This window comes from Lipotes vexillifer, unplaced genomic scaffold (genome assembly GCF_000442215.2).
Source record: "Lipotes vexillifer unplaced genomic scaffold, Lipotes_vexillifer_v1.1 scaffold304, whole genome shotgun sequence".
In the NCBI taxonomy this organism is placed as follows: domain Eukaryota; kingdom Metazoa; phylum Chordata; class Mammalia; order Artiodactyla; family Lipotidae; genus Lipotes; species Lipotes vexillifer.
The window spans coordinates 429717-444886 of NW_006788513.1; the positions used below are offsets into that span (position 1 = coordinate 429717).

The 15170-nt window shown below is 41.3% G+C and overlaps 1 protein-coding gene across 1 annotated transcript in view; it reads left to right on the plus strand.

Annotated features, from left to right (window-relative positions):
• CPNE4 (copine 4) overlaps positions 1-15170 on the plus strand; it is a 422791-nt gene that overhangs the window by 368768 nt on the left and 38853 nt on the right. Inside the window, exons 7-8 of the mRNA XM_007461633.1 lie at positions 10805-10903; positions 15065-15151. Coding sequence (XP_007461695.1) covers positions 10805-10903; positions 15065-15151 — 186 coding nt within the window. The remainder of the gene's footprint in view (positions 1-10804; positions 10904-15064; positions 15152-15170) is intronic.

The following is a 15170-nucleotide window of genomic DNA, read 5'->3' on the forward strand; positions in this document are numbered from 1 at the left end:
GGAGAGTTTCACCAGTAGTAATTTTAGGCTAACAACTTAGTACAGTTGTTTGGTTTTCTTGTTTCATGTAGGAACTATAGACTCTTCCTCACACTCGCTAAGTAGGCAGCATGGCTCAGGGAGGTATAGATTGACCAGAAAGGGCTGGTTGTATGTAGAAAGGCTGAGTGACAGAGGGACCCCATCACAAGGAACTAAATGAAGTTAATAAAAAGTATTGGACCACCGGAAGCTTGGTTTCAAGGGTGGCTGGGGTAAATCTACACAAGTCTTCAGTCAGAAGCCAGTTCCTGGATGAAGACTCAGGATACAGACCAGGGTCAGAAGTGATGTCTGCTCACAAGAGACATGAGTGAGAGGGTCTCAAGGAGTAGCCAGGCCCTGAAGAGCATGAGCATGCAAGGTCCCCTGGTGCCCAAAGGATAAGCTGGATGCCCCAGCAAGCCAAAGAAACATTGTAAACATGGGAACGGAGCAGGGACCAGTCAGTGGTGGTGATGAGGCAGGAGGATCCAGAACAATGTTTGTGACTCTGACTGGAATGCCTCAATTATTTTATACTGTCTGTGGATAGAGGGTTAGTCCAGTTTAAACTCCCAGAATTGGCTTGGGCGTGGCAATAACAAATCTGTTTTCCATAAATTATTTCATGCGATTGGTTAGGAATGGCTCGTTCCTCTATGATTTTAGGATCTGTTTTATTCCCTTGTTTTAAAACCTCCAAGTCTTGAACACCTATGATGGTTCCATGGGAAATAATTAAACAAGAGAAGCAAGTAAACGAGCTTATGTCAGAAACATACTGTAATCAAGCTGCCTGGCTGCACCAGGGCTCCCTCCTGGCTGCCGCAAGACCCACGTTGCCAGTTTGTGGTTTTCAGACTGATTAAGCCATACGAATCGAGTCATCTGTTCTTTTCCGGTCTTCAAGCACCTTTTCCTCCTCAGGGACCAATGGAGGTTGCCTCCAGGCATCAAATTACAGCAATCAATAAACCACGACCAGCATGGCTCATTTAGGAATAAAGACACAGGCATTTTTCTAGAAGAAACAATGATTACCTGTCATGAGTCCGGAGATTCACGGTGTTTATTAGAGGTCAAGAATGTGGGATTCAACATTTGACATGACCAAATACTAAACTATCCCTTGGTCCTCAAGCCTATTCTTCCTGTGATTCCTACCCAGGTGAATGGTACACTGCATCACCCAAGCCAGAAGCTTGCGGGTAATATCATGAAATTTTATTGCGTATATGATTTATACTTCAACAAAGTTGATTAAATGAAAAAAAAACATATTATTAGGCATATAGGAACAAACGTTCAATAAACTTCAGTTTGCCTTTTACAATAAAAAGTCCCCATCATTTAGAAAAAAACAGATGTAAGGAGCAGAGTGAGGTAAATGGCACTGACCCAAGTCTGCAAGGGGAACTCGTGCTTTGGGATGCTTCTCCCACTGAGCACCTGGTCTGAGTCTCAGGATTAGAAGGAGCCCTATCAGTCTGGACATAGGGCACTGATGATGAAGGCGGTGCACCCCCAGGATGAGCACAGAGCACCCACCCCTTCTGCCCTCAGCCCCGAGCAACACCTTCCCTGCATGGAGAAACACTGAGCCCTCAGGATGCTTAAATCTGGGCCTCTTAGTGCATCTAACTCCTCTGTTCTCCTGACCTACATAAGACCCTGCTATTTTGTGAAAACTTTTCTTTCAAGCTACTTTTCTACTTACAGCTCCCTCCCCAGAACTCAGACATGAATCCATAGGGGTTAGACCTGTGGAAAATTCTGAGCGTTTGTCACCAGACTCTACTCAGCCTTGCCCCACTCCTCTAAGATGTGGTTCTTTGTTCTTGGGCCCATCTTGTTGCCCCACTCTCTCCTCACCTTAGGTTGAGTCCCCAGAAGATACTCAGGCTCTCATACAGACAGATGTCTGCTAGTCCTGCCCACCAGCACAGCAAAGATGACTGCCAGAGATGCACGTGGCTGAGGCCCCAGCCCTGCCCACCATTTCTGGAGCTGTACCTACATTTTGTTTATTTGAGAAACTCTCCCCTCCATCTGGATGCTGCATATGCCCATCTCTCAGGGTCCAGCTTTATCCCTGCTCTACTGTGAAGATTTCTGTCTTCACTCCCTGTGGCATCCTGCTCTGCCAAACCTCAGAGGTCCAAATCAAAGTGTTCATGTTACAAATGGGGGAGCTGCTTTTAATTCCCATCCAACTAGCTGCGGTGATGTCCGAAGGTTATTGCCAAGTCTGCAGTGAGTAAAAGCAATCAAGTGATGAGAAAATAATCAAAGGGGCATGGATCCTCTTCCCATGGACACACTCTACCAAGGTCTGCCTGTGCTCAAGTCACAACCACCAGATAAGCAAATATACATTTGATACTCTGTTTTAGATGTTTACAGTCCTGTGTAAACCATTAAACCGATTTTGTGTTAAGGGCTGTCATTAAATTTTAACAAAAAAGAAACAATTCCAAGTACTAAATTATGAATGAAATTGTCCCAAATCCCTAATCATAGCTATCCTGAAATATAATTTTATGTATTTGCCTAAAACTCCTTAAAATGATAGAAATCAGATTGTCTGATTTCCCAAAAGCTGCAGTTAGGAGACTGGTCTAGACTAAGTGATGTTAGAACACAGTTTGGTTCCTATGTTACTTATTCTGTTAGCATTTAATTTTGTTGGTCTCAATTTAAAATTCTACCTTTAAATGAGCTCAGTAAGGCCCCACCTAGATTAATCATTCTGGGCAATCTTAGAGTGATTATTATCAAAAAGAACGTTAAAAATGTATATAGGTATATTCTTCCCTGGGAGAGGTCAGATATCCATGATTTAGTTGGTTAGTTAAAAAAAAAGAAAAAGAAAAAAGAAAGAAAAAAGGCCTGCCATTGAAAAGGCACATGGCATGAGTATGTTATGAAGCTATGTGGTATAATGAAAAGGGTCCTGAGTATGGAGAAATAAATCCAGGTCCACAGCCTAATTCAACTCTTGCTAGCTCTGTGCTTGGGAATAATCCACCTTCAGTTGCTCTATTGAATTTTAGGATCACCTTCTGTGAAAATGGACCTGCCATCTCATGGTGCTCTTGTGAGAATCACCATGAGAAGATGAACAACTGACTTTCAGTTGTCCAAGGGATATAAATATACCTAGTGAAAGAAAACAAAGGAAATTGTCTTTTTGTCTTGTTTATGGTTTCCTGTGCTGTGCAAAAGCCTTTAAGCTTAATTAGGTCCCATTTGTTTATTTTTGCTTTTATTTTCATTACTCTAGGAGGTGGGTCAAAAAAGATCTCACGTTTTATGTCAAAGAGTGTTCTGCCTATATTTCTTCTAAGAGTTTTATAGTGTCTGGCCTGACATTCAGGTCTTTAATCCATTTTGAGTTTATTTTTTGTGTATAGTGTTAGGGAGTGTTCTAATTTCATTCTTTTACATGTAGCTGAACAGGTTTCCCAGCACCACTTATTTAAGAGGCTATCTTTTCTTCATTGTATAGTCTTGCCTCCTTTGTCATAGATTAGGTGACCATAGAAAAGACAACCCTCAGAATGGGGGAAAATATTTGCAAATGAAACAGCTGACAAAGGATTAATCTCCAAAATATACAAACAGCTCATGCAGCTCCATATCCAAAAACAAACAACCCAATCAAAAAATGGGTAGAAGGCCTAAATAGACATTTCTCCAAAGAAGACATACAGATGGCCAACAAACACATGAAAAGATTAAACAACATCACTAATTGTTAGAGAAATGCAAATCACTATTAATATCTCCTTTAACAGGGAGAGTAGTGAATAGAAATGCAACATCATTAATTATTAGAGAAATGCAAATCAAAACTACAATGAGGTATCACCTCACACCAGTCAAAATGGCCATCGTTAAAAAATCTACAAACAATAAACGCTGGAGAGGGTGTAGAGAAAAGGGAACCCTTTGCACTGTTGGTGGGAACGTAAATTGATACAGCCACTATGGAAAACAGTATGGAGGTTCCTTGAAAAACTAAAAATACAACTACCATATGACCCAACAATCACACTACTGGGCATATACCCAGAGAGAACCATAATTCAAAAAGACACAGGCATTCCAATGTTCATTGCAGCACTATTTACAATGGCCAGGACATAGAAGCAACCTAAATGTCCATCAACAGAGGAATGGATACAGAGGATATGGTACATATACACAATGGAATATTACTCAGCTGTAAAAAGGAATGAAATTGGGTCATTTGTAGAGACATGGATGGACCTAGAGACTGTCATACAGGGTGAAATAAGTCAGAAAGAGAAAAACAAATATCATATATTAACACATATATGTGGAATCTAGAAAAATGGTATAGGTGATCTTATTGGCAAAGCAGAAATAGAGACACAGACATAGAAAACAAATGTATGGACACCAAGGAGGGAAGGGGTGGGTGGGATGAATTGGGATATTGGGATTGACATATATACATTATTGATACTATGTATAAAATAAATAACTAATTAGAACCTATGTATAACTCAGGGAATTCTACTCAATGCTCTGTGATGACCTAAATGGGAAGGAAATCCAAAAAAAGAGGAGATACATGTATATGTATAGCTGATTCACTTTGCTGTACAGTAGAAACTAACACAACATTGTAAAGCAACTATACTCAAATAAAAATTAATTAAAAAAAAGAAAATAAAGGGAGTAGTGTTACATTATCAGGTATTGATAAATAATTAAGAATTTTATGACTTTAATTATCTCAAACTTTGGAACAGAGAGTTGAAAAAGGAATAAAGATGCAATGCCATGTAACTAGGGAATTCTGGATCTGAAAGGACCTCAGCGAGCACTCACTCCAGCTCCCATTCCCCAGACACCCATTTCATAGAGAAGGAAACTGAAGCACAGAGATACTGAGAAGACACCCTAAGGTCTCACAGTGCTATCTGCAGAGCGAGGACAGAACTCGGCCTGCTGCTTCCCAGGCCCTGGCCCCTGTGTCTACAACAATTAAACCGTGTCCATAATCCCATGCAGACAATCCTTTGCCTGTGCCTATATCTACCACCACCAAAACATATTACCGAGTTTGATCATCTCCTTTAATAAAAATTAACCAGTTGATTGCAGTACCTTCCCTTTGCAGTGTGGAAATAGGGCCAATCTGAGGACTGCCATCCACTCAACTTAAGGAGAAAGACCTTTTTCATGAACTCATCACAGATTTATCTGAGTTCTTACTTGTGCCCAAGAACTGTGCTAAACTCTGATAGAAAGCTGAGTACTCAAGTTTCCTTCAAGTATTGGATAGAGACCAGTGTTGACCATGTAGCTGGAGACACGTTAAAGCAAATGTAAACAGATTGCAATGGAAGCTTTGGGGGTGGTGTAACCAAGGAGCCAAGAGAAAGTGGACAGTGAACCCTACTTCACCTGGACAAATGACAGGTTACAATGTTAAAACATATATAAAACTTTAAAAGGCAAGGGAAGAACAGATTTCCTTTAAACATGAGAATTCTGCAGTGATGAGCCGCAGTTATGCAATTTTATAACCACAGTTTGGGTAGCTCACCCTGGCCTCCCAGGACCTGGATCACATTCAGATCCTGAGAACTCTGATGTTAAAGCCAATTGTACTTTAAAACCCAAAATATTCCATAATAGCAGGAGATCATTCACTTCTCTGTGTCTCAGTTTCCTCATCTGTAAAGTGGAGATAACAATAATAGTGTCCCACTGATGGGGTTGCTGTGAAGATTAACTATCAGAGCATGTCAAGGTATTAGAACAATGCCCGGGACAAAGTAAGTGTTCAATAACCTTTGGCATATCAGTATGAGAAGACCGATGGTCACTGAAAACTCACTTCTTAATATGAAGGTATGAATGCCAAGGGAGAAGATTAGGGAAGGTGCGTCAGCCAGGGTTAACCAGAGAAACAGAACCAGTGGAAGATAGACATTAAGAGATTTATTGCAAGGAATTGGCTTATGCTGTTGTGCGGGCTGTATGGACACATGCTCTGAAATCCCTAGAGCATACCCTCAGGAAAGGCAGGCTGGAACTCTCAGGCTAACTGAAGTTAAGTTATGGCCCAAAGGCAAAATTTCTCCTTCCTCAGGGAAGCCTCATTCTGCTCTTAAGGCTTTCAATGGATTGTGTCAGACCTACCCAGATTATTAAGGAAATCTCCTTTACTTTTAGATTTCTTAACAGCTTTATTTAATTGATACATAAAGAACTGTACGTATTTAATGCATATAATTTGATGAGTTTGGACATATGCAAACATATGCAAACTCACATGCATATGAGTTTTAACCTGTGAAACCATCACCAGAATCAAGGTAACAGACAGATCCCACACGTTCCAACATTTCCTTATGTCATTTTTACTTGTTTTGTGATAAAAACACATAACATAAGATCTACACTATTAACAAGTTTTGAAGTGCACAACACCATATTACAAACTATAGGCACAATGTTGTACAGCAGGTCTCTAGAACTTACTCATCTTGCGTGACTGAAACCTTACACCCATTGAACAACAAGACCCCAATACCTCCACCCCTCAGCAACCTCTATTGTATTCTCTGCCTCTATGAGTTTGACTGTTATAGATGCATCATAAAAGTGGAATCAGGCACTAGTTGTCCATCAGTGGCTGGCTTATTTCAGTTAGCATAATGTCCATCCAAGTCACAAATGGCAAGATTTTCTTCTTTAAGGCTGAATAATATTCTATTGTATGTATATACCACATTTTCTTTAGTCATACACTTGGGTTATTTTCATATCTTGGCTATCGTGAATAATGCTGCTGAAGTTAACATGGGAATGAAGATATCTCTTCCATATCCTGACTTCAGTTCTTTGGATGTATACCCAAAAATGAGATTGCTGGATCATATAGTAATTCTATTTTTAACTTTTTGAGAAATCACTATACTGTTTTCCATAGCTGCTGCACTGTTTTATATTCCCACCAATGGTTACAAGGGCTCCAATTTCTCCATATCTTTGCCAACAATTGTTATCTTTTGTGTTTTTTTAATAATTGTCATCCTAATAGATATGAGGTGATATCTCATTGTCATTTTGATTTTCCATTTCCTGATAATTAATGATGTTGAGCATCTTTTCATATACCTGTTAGCCATTTGTATATCTTTTTTGGAGAAACATCTGTTCCAGTCCTTTGACCATTTTTTAATCCGGTTATTGGGGGTTTTTTTTGCTATTGAGTTGTAAGAGTTCCTTATACATTTTGGAAATTAATCCCTTATCAGATATACAGTTTGCAAATATTTTCTCCCATTCCGTAGGATGCCTTTTCATTTTATTGATGGTTTCCTTTGCTGTGCAGCAGATTTTTATAGCTCCTGTAGGAGTTTGATATAGTCCCACTTGTCTATTTTTGCATTTGTTGCTTGTGCTTTTAGTATCATATCCAAGAAATCATTGCCAAGTTGAATGTCAAGAATATTTTCCCCTGTGTTTTTTTTCTAACAGTTTTACAGTTTCAAGTCTTATGTCTAAGTCTTCTATCCATTTTGAGTTGATTTTTGTGTATGGTGTAAGGTAGGGATCCAATTTCATTTTTTGCCTGTGGATATTCAATTTTCCCAACCTCATTTGTGAAGAGACTCCCTTTTCCCCATTGTGTATTCTTGGCACCCTTGTCAAATATCAATTGACCATATATGTATGGTTATTTCTGGGCTATGTATTCTGTTCCATTGGCCTATAGATCTGTCTTTATGAGAGTACCATTATGTTTTCATTCCTGTGGCTTTGTAATATATTTTGAAGTGATGTCTTCAGCTTTGTTCTTTTTCTCAAGATTGCTTTAGCAATTCTGTGTTGACAAAATTCAACACTTTTTCATGATAAAAATGCTCAACAAACTAGGAATTACCTCAACATAATAAAGGCCATATATGACAAGTCCACAGCTAATATATTACTCAATGGTGAAAATGTTAAAGCTTTTTCTCTAAGATTAGGAATAAGACAAGAATGCCCTCTCTTGCCACTTCTTTTCAACATAGTGCTGAAAGTCCTAGTCAGAGCAATTAGACAATAAAAAGAAATAAAATCCATCTTTGTCACTTTCTAGATGTCTAGTCAAGTCACTTGACCTCTCTAAGCCTGTGACTGAATGGCAATAATAATATTGTCATTTCAGGGTTATCATACAGGATTAGAGACCATAAACACAAATGGCCTGGGTTCATAAGAGATGATCATTTAGGACAAGCTCCAAAGTTTAACTTCTTTTAGTTCAAAGATTACCTATTGTTAACTGTGTGGTGTTGGAAAACTTACTTCACCTCTCTGTGTCTCAGTTTCCTCATCTGTAAAATGAGCATAATGAAAAATTATTCTGGGTATTAAGTGAATTTACATATGTAAAGTGTTCAGAACAGTTTCTGGTACATAGTAAGCACTATATATGTTGTAATTATAATTTGCTCTTTTGCGGTTGGCGGGGGGAATTAGGTAGGCAGGAAACCTGGACTTTCGTCTGCACTGGGTGAACTTGCAGGAGTCACTTCCTTTCTCTTCCATTAATTTCCTTCTCTGTAAAATGAGGGAGTTGACAAGACCATCTGTCGAGCTCAGACATTTTAAGATGATATACCTAAACTACACTGTGAGCTGTGGGAATGTGGAAGGCCTCCTGACTTGTAGAGAGTTTTGAGCTGCCACTCTGTCACCAATCTGTCAAAGTTTCCTTATTGATTCACACCAAGAACCTGCCTCTGTCTCAGCTTTTCTTCAGGGCAGTTGATCTGTTTACTTTTCACCATGACATGTTCCTCTGTCAGCTGTATCAGAACTGTCATAAGCCAGCTTCATGGCAGGGAGAGAAAGACCATGGTTTTATTTTTCTGCTTCACTGTGTCTTCTTTCCTCTGGGACCCTTCTGAGAAAGGTCGAAACAGAATTCTGCAACTGCCATGGTAAGAAATGCCACCAATTGAAGAAGCAGGGCCCATGTAAACAGCGGTGCCTGCACCCCAGGAGGCCAGGCCTGGAACCCTGTTGGGCCTGACTCATCATCCAGCCCAGGGGAGGTCTGCCCCAGAGAGAGCAAATGTCCTGAGTGTTATGGTGGCAGGAGGAAGGAGGGCAGTAACTAACCGAAGCATGACGGGAAATCTAAGAGAAGGCAGATAGGTGGTTTTGCTTGAGATTTGGTGACAAACCAAAGTACTACATACATTCCCTCTTGCTTTTCCTATATTCTAACAAAGAGATCAAAAGAAACACAGTAAAACACAAGGGAGTGTTGAAAGGACTCTTTTGGTCCCTTTGCCTTTTTATCTGCTTCCCCCCAAGACAGAAGACTGAGTCTGAGTGTCAGACTCAGATGTCCCAGGTCTGTGTTCACTACTGGGCATAGTTAAGAGCCTGGGAGGCAAGGTCCCAGAAACACACTTCCTTCTCTTTCTGTGCCCAGGCCAGGCAAGCTTTCTTTTGCTTCTGGCTCCAGGTAATGACTGTGTGAGTGTCAGGGTCAGTAAGGAGGGGCTGGCAAATAGAAAAAACCCTGTTGTGAGTTATTGAGATCAGTAGACAAGTCTTTGACAGTGTGACGTTCACAGTGCACATCCTGAGTGATGTTTCCCACTGGGTGGATGTTGATACAATCCACTGTGACAGAAAATAAATGACTAGGAATAAGTTTGGGAGGGATTATGTTTCATTCGGGGCATATTTCATTTTAGGTCTGTGTGGTATCCCACATGTCAGAAAATAGATTTACAAACCAGGTTTTCCAGGCAGGACTGGCCAGTGGGGTCTTCATCCCAAGAAAGAACTAGGCTGCCCCTTGAACCCCAATATTCCAGGGAAAACCTCTGAGTAAATGTCTCCTTGCTGCCTCGATCTTATCTGACTTCTGGGGTTCCTGGCTGCAGATCCCTGGTTTAAGAAGTAGAAGTGATATCTGAAGTGCTTGAAACCCTAGTCCAACCTCCACCCTAGAAAAAATGGGGGCTCCCTCTTCATCTAAAGATGTGTGACCAAGCAGAGGGATGGCTACTGATTTAATCTGCATCACACTGCAAAGTGTTACTTGCAAGCCCAGAAGTTAGCGTTAGTGGTGTTAGATGGAGCCCTCTTGTTGGAAAGTCGCATCTTAGGTGTGATAGACACCTGCTTTTTACCAGTGTAACTCACCTCTCACGGTTTTTCACCTATTTTTCATGTGGGTACAATTAAAGATCTCACTTTTTGCCCTCTTACTTGTTTTTCTTAGCATCGCTCTTTTGCCTTCAGAAAAAGAAATAATAAAATGTGATTCATATGATCAAATCATTAAACATAAGCTGCCACTGTGGAAGCTACAGGCATGGACTCAGGCACCTGATTCCAGCTATAAACCACAGAGGCTCTCTTCTGTGGGAAAAACAACACTGGAATTAGAGTCAGGATACCTGCCTTCAAATCCCAGTTTTCTCATTCACTGGATAGTCCCTTTGGCAAGTGACTTATCTCCTTTTGGTCTTACTGGCCTTACCTGAAAAATGGGAAAATTATTAGTCACTGCTGCATCACAGGGCTGCTTGAAAGTCATGACAAAAAGGCTAAGTAAAACCAATGGAAACCAAAGGGATACCTCTTCCCACATGCTGTCATCCTAGACTTTTGATCCAGACCAACTGTCCTTCATCAGGTCTTCCTCATAAAGTTTGCATTGCCTTTAGCTGCTGTGGATGAATCCTTAAGTTAAAAAAAAAAAACAACTTATTTTCTCTTGCAGTGCATAGTATGGGACTGGGACTCCAATGGCAAACATGACTTCATTGGAGAATTCACCTCAACATTCAAGGAGATGAGAGGAGTAATGGAAGGAAAACAGGTACGTGGTAAGCCCCTCATGGCATTTCCCCCAGACTCGCCTCTTGCAATGCCTCCTTAGCACCCAGCTATACACCGAGCAGCTAGAGGTGAGACATTAATACATGATTAAACATGGCCAGGAGTGAGCATGGTGGGAACTGAAATCTGGGTTCTAGTGCCAACCCAGCTCATAGCAATTGGTTGTGACCTTGGACAGGACCCTGCTCCAAGGTGGTACAGTTTCTCCACTGGAAAAATGGAGAAGTCAGATGAGAAAGTTTCTAATTTCCTTTGGCTGTGTAGCCTTGGACAAGTGACTTAATCTCTGTGCACCTCAGCTTTCTCACCTAAAATAAATGAAGGTGATAATGGTACTTACCCGGTAGCATTCAGTGAAGATTAAATGAGATAAATCATGATACGCACTTGGCAGGGTGTCTAGAACTTCCAAAATACATGCTGGTGTTATTATCATGTTGCAGTATTCTTTCTAGATCTACATTTCCATGACCTGGTGGCATTAATTACACATTTAATGCTTTGGGCAAATTATTTGATTACTCCAAATTTTTATTTTGGGCACCAGATTTTTATCTAGTCTCACCATTTCACTCTTACACTCTTGATACCAAGACATAAACCCAAACACTACCACATACCACAGGGGCACATAGGGATTTCACTGCATCACACAGAAGCCTACACCTCCTCTTTGTATCTCTCAGACACCCATACTCTGATGGATACATACATACATCTATTGGTCAGTTGCTGTCGTCTGGACCCTGACCATGTAACTTCTCTGATCTGTTCAGGATTCACCTGCCCAGTGTCAGCTGCAGAACCTGAATCTCTTTGCCTGAGGGCTTTCTGTGGCTGCTGGAGCCTGCTCTGCCCATGCCTACTGCAGGCTGGACATGTCGGGGGAGTTGTACACATTTCAGGGAGCAGCCCTCAACAAATTGCTAGTGGGAGATGGGATATAAATACCCCAGCTCTCTTGCCCTTCAGGCGGCAAAACTCAGAGGCATGCTCTGTGAAGTTGCCCAGAGTTCCCCAGCAGGAAGCAGCCCTGGTTGCCCATAGGGTTACCTGAATGGATCACATACCCCTTTTTGGCTGCTTCCTTATTTCAATTCCCCACTCTTTTATTGTTCCTTCCTGGTATTACCTCCCAGATGAATTACTTGTACTTAAATCCTTGCCTCGGTGTTAGCTTCTGGAGGAAGTCAAACCAAGCTACCTGCCATCCTTACTCTGGGAGCCACTGTCCCCATAGAACAGAAAGGAGTGACAGCAGAGAAAGACTTTATCCCCTAAAGTCCCTGTGCCTGGCCTGCTCAGAAGTGCTGCTTGGGGAAGATTGTCCCAACTCACTGTTCAAGTTTCTCCTTTCAGATGTAAGTCAAGATGTAACCAGACTGGATGGAAATAAACTAACATTCTTTAGAGTCAGAGGCTTAATCTGAATCAGACCATTTGTTGAATACCTCCCTTTGGCCTGAAAAGACAAGGGCAGCTTTCTGCATAGCTCCCACAACCTGCTAAATACGCTGTTACATACCCAGCATTACAGGAAACTTGTCAGACACACAGAGACCTTCACCCATGAGCAGGCTTGAAGTTTCAGGGGTACAATGAAAACCAACACTAAACTATAAATAAAGTCACTACCCAAATAACTAGGAATTTATCCAGAGACGTTGTTGCTTCCTTGAATGTACAAGACCAGGCTCTGTTGAGCTAATAAATCAATGACAGTTATCAATACCACCCACTAGAGTTTTAAAGAGTTTTCCGAAGTTTTGCCTTGTTCTGCTTTACAAATAGAAATAGCCAAACCAATAAACATGGGAAACACTTCATCTCTAGAATCCTAGGAGGACATTATAGCATACATCACAACTGAAGCACACTGAAGTCTGATGCTTTCAAACAAACAGAAGTGAATCTTGAAGTCCCTCTGAGGAAATGGATGATATGCTACTGTAGTTTTCTGTATCACTGAGACACCAGAAAGGTTTTGGTGCAACCACTCAGTCCCTATTCTGACATGTTTGCACCCAGGGAACTGTTCTATTATTTATTGACTCCACTAATATTTACTGAGGAGCACCTGCTAAGTGTCAGGCTCTAGGTGTGACATGAGTGTGCATCATAGTAAAATATAAATATGAATTAAGTAAACAAAATATGTAGTTATACATTGTGCCAAATGCTATAAAAAACTGAGCCAGTTTAGTTATAAAGGTATAACATAGAAGAGATCAGTTGAAAAGGTGACATTTAACTTGAAGGCCCTTAAAGATGAAGTGAAGCCAACCATGTAACAAGCAAGGGAACAGTATTTCAGGCCAAGGAAACAACATTGCAAAGTACTGAGTCAGGAAAGAGCTTGGTGTGATTAAGGATCTGGAAAGAGACCAGTGTATCTGGATCAGAGAAGGTGAGGGAGCCATGCATGCGATGTGGTCAAGAACAGAGGCCAAGGCCAGGAAAAGCAGATTCTGATAGCTCAGAGAAAAGAGTTTCAATTTTCCTATAAATGTGTTGAGAGCACACTGAAGCCACAGTCTCCAATTTAGTAGCTACTGGCTACATACACCTATTTCAATTTCAATTTTAGTAAGTTTAAGTTAAATTAAGTTAAAAATTCAATTCCTCCACCTCTCTCTCTCTCTCTCTCTCTCTCACACACACACACACACACACACACACATACACACACACACTCCAAGTGCTCGTGTGGCTAGTGTCTTCCACATTGATAGGTGCAGACATAGAATATTCCCATCATTGTAGAAAGTTCTATTGGGCAGTGCTGCAAAGGGGTCTAGGCTGTAGAATTACATTAATTTTTTTAAAGATTACTCTGGCTACTGTGTAGATAATCAGTTACAGAGAGAGACAAGAGAGTGAGGCAGGGAGATCTGTTAGGAGGCTACTACCATAGGCAGGACAGGAGGTCGGCAATCTGGGCTGAGTTCCCCTGGGAAACTTCTCTCTGTTCCAAATGGGACTCACTCTTGCACTTGTGCCTACACATCTGAGGTAGCTGAAATGTTTCTCCACATGCTCTTTCATCCTCCAGGACACAGCTTAAGCTAATACATGGTGAAAATGTCCCAGGAGCAAGAGGAGGGCAAGCCCCAGTGCACAGGGACTTGTCAAGCCTCTGCTCATATCACTTTTGTTAATGTCCCATCGGTCAAAACAAGTCACCTGACTAAGCTCAGAGTCATTGTGCACTGGGAGGAATGGGTCATTGGCGCCAATGCTGTATCAATCTATCCACTCATATCTGCCTCAGAAATTGCTTCATTTTCAGATACTTCCAATTGTCAGAGAGTGAAAATTTGTCTTCTGAGTAGAAATCCAAGGATCTACTCCCATAGGATTGTGGGCAGGAGCATTCCATGACTCTTGGATGTTTGACTTTGTCAGTGGTCAAGGTGCAGTTGGCTTTGTCCCCTGAAGGCTTTTGTAGGCTGGAAGGGTTGAGATCTGTTCACCCTTTAGCTCCCAGCTACCTCCTCAGTTCTGATTCTACCCTTCACAGAAGCCTCTCTGGCAATCTAATGCGCCACCGTCGTGACTGTGTCAATCCATTATTTTAGTTCTCTGTGAAGTTAAGCAAACTTATCATCATCCCCACCAGCTTCCTATAGCCAGTATTCAATGTCCCTCAGTTTTACTACCTCTTAAGTCAATTCCCAGACACTAAGACTCAGTATTTGGGTTACTCAGCTGTGTGTCCCCAGATCTCTCCTTCCCTCTGCTGCTTAATTTGATCCCATTAATAGCAAGCATTTATAAGTGTCAGGCACTGTTCTAAATGTATTACAGGGGTTAATCATTCAATCCTCACAGTAACCCCATGAAATACCTACAATTACAAGCTCCATTTTACAGAGGAGACATGCAAGGCGTAGAGGATTCAAGTAATTTGCCAAAGATCACACAGCTGGAAAATGGAGGAGCTGGGATTCAAACCAGGCAGAGTAATGTCAGAATCTCCCTCTGCACCACTCCTCCTTACTGCCCCTCCAGATGTGAGGGGATCAGCTAGAGACCATGGGTCAGCCCTCAGGTCCATCTGCAACAGTGCCCAGGGGCCTCGTCATGAATGACTCCACTTCTTCCTAAGCTGGCAATCATGCTATAAACTTTCTTGTTTCAGGTGCAGTGGGAATGCATCAATCCCAAGTACAAAGCCAAGAAGAAGAATTATAAGAACTCGGGCATTGTGATTTTGAATCAGTGCAAGGTATATACATAGCCCCTGT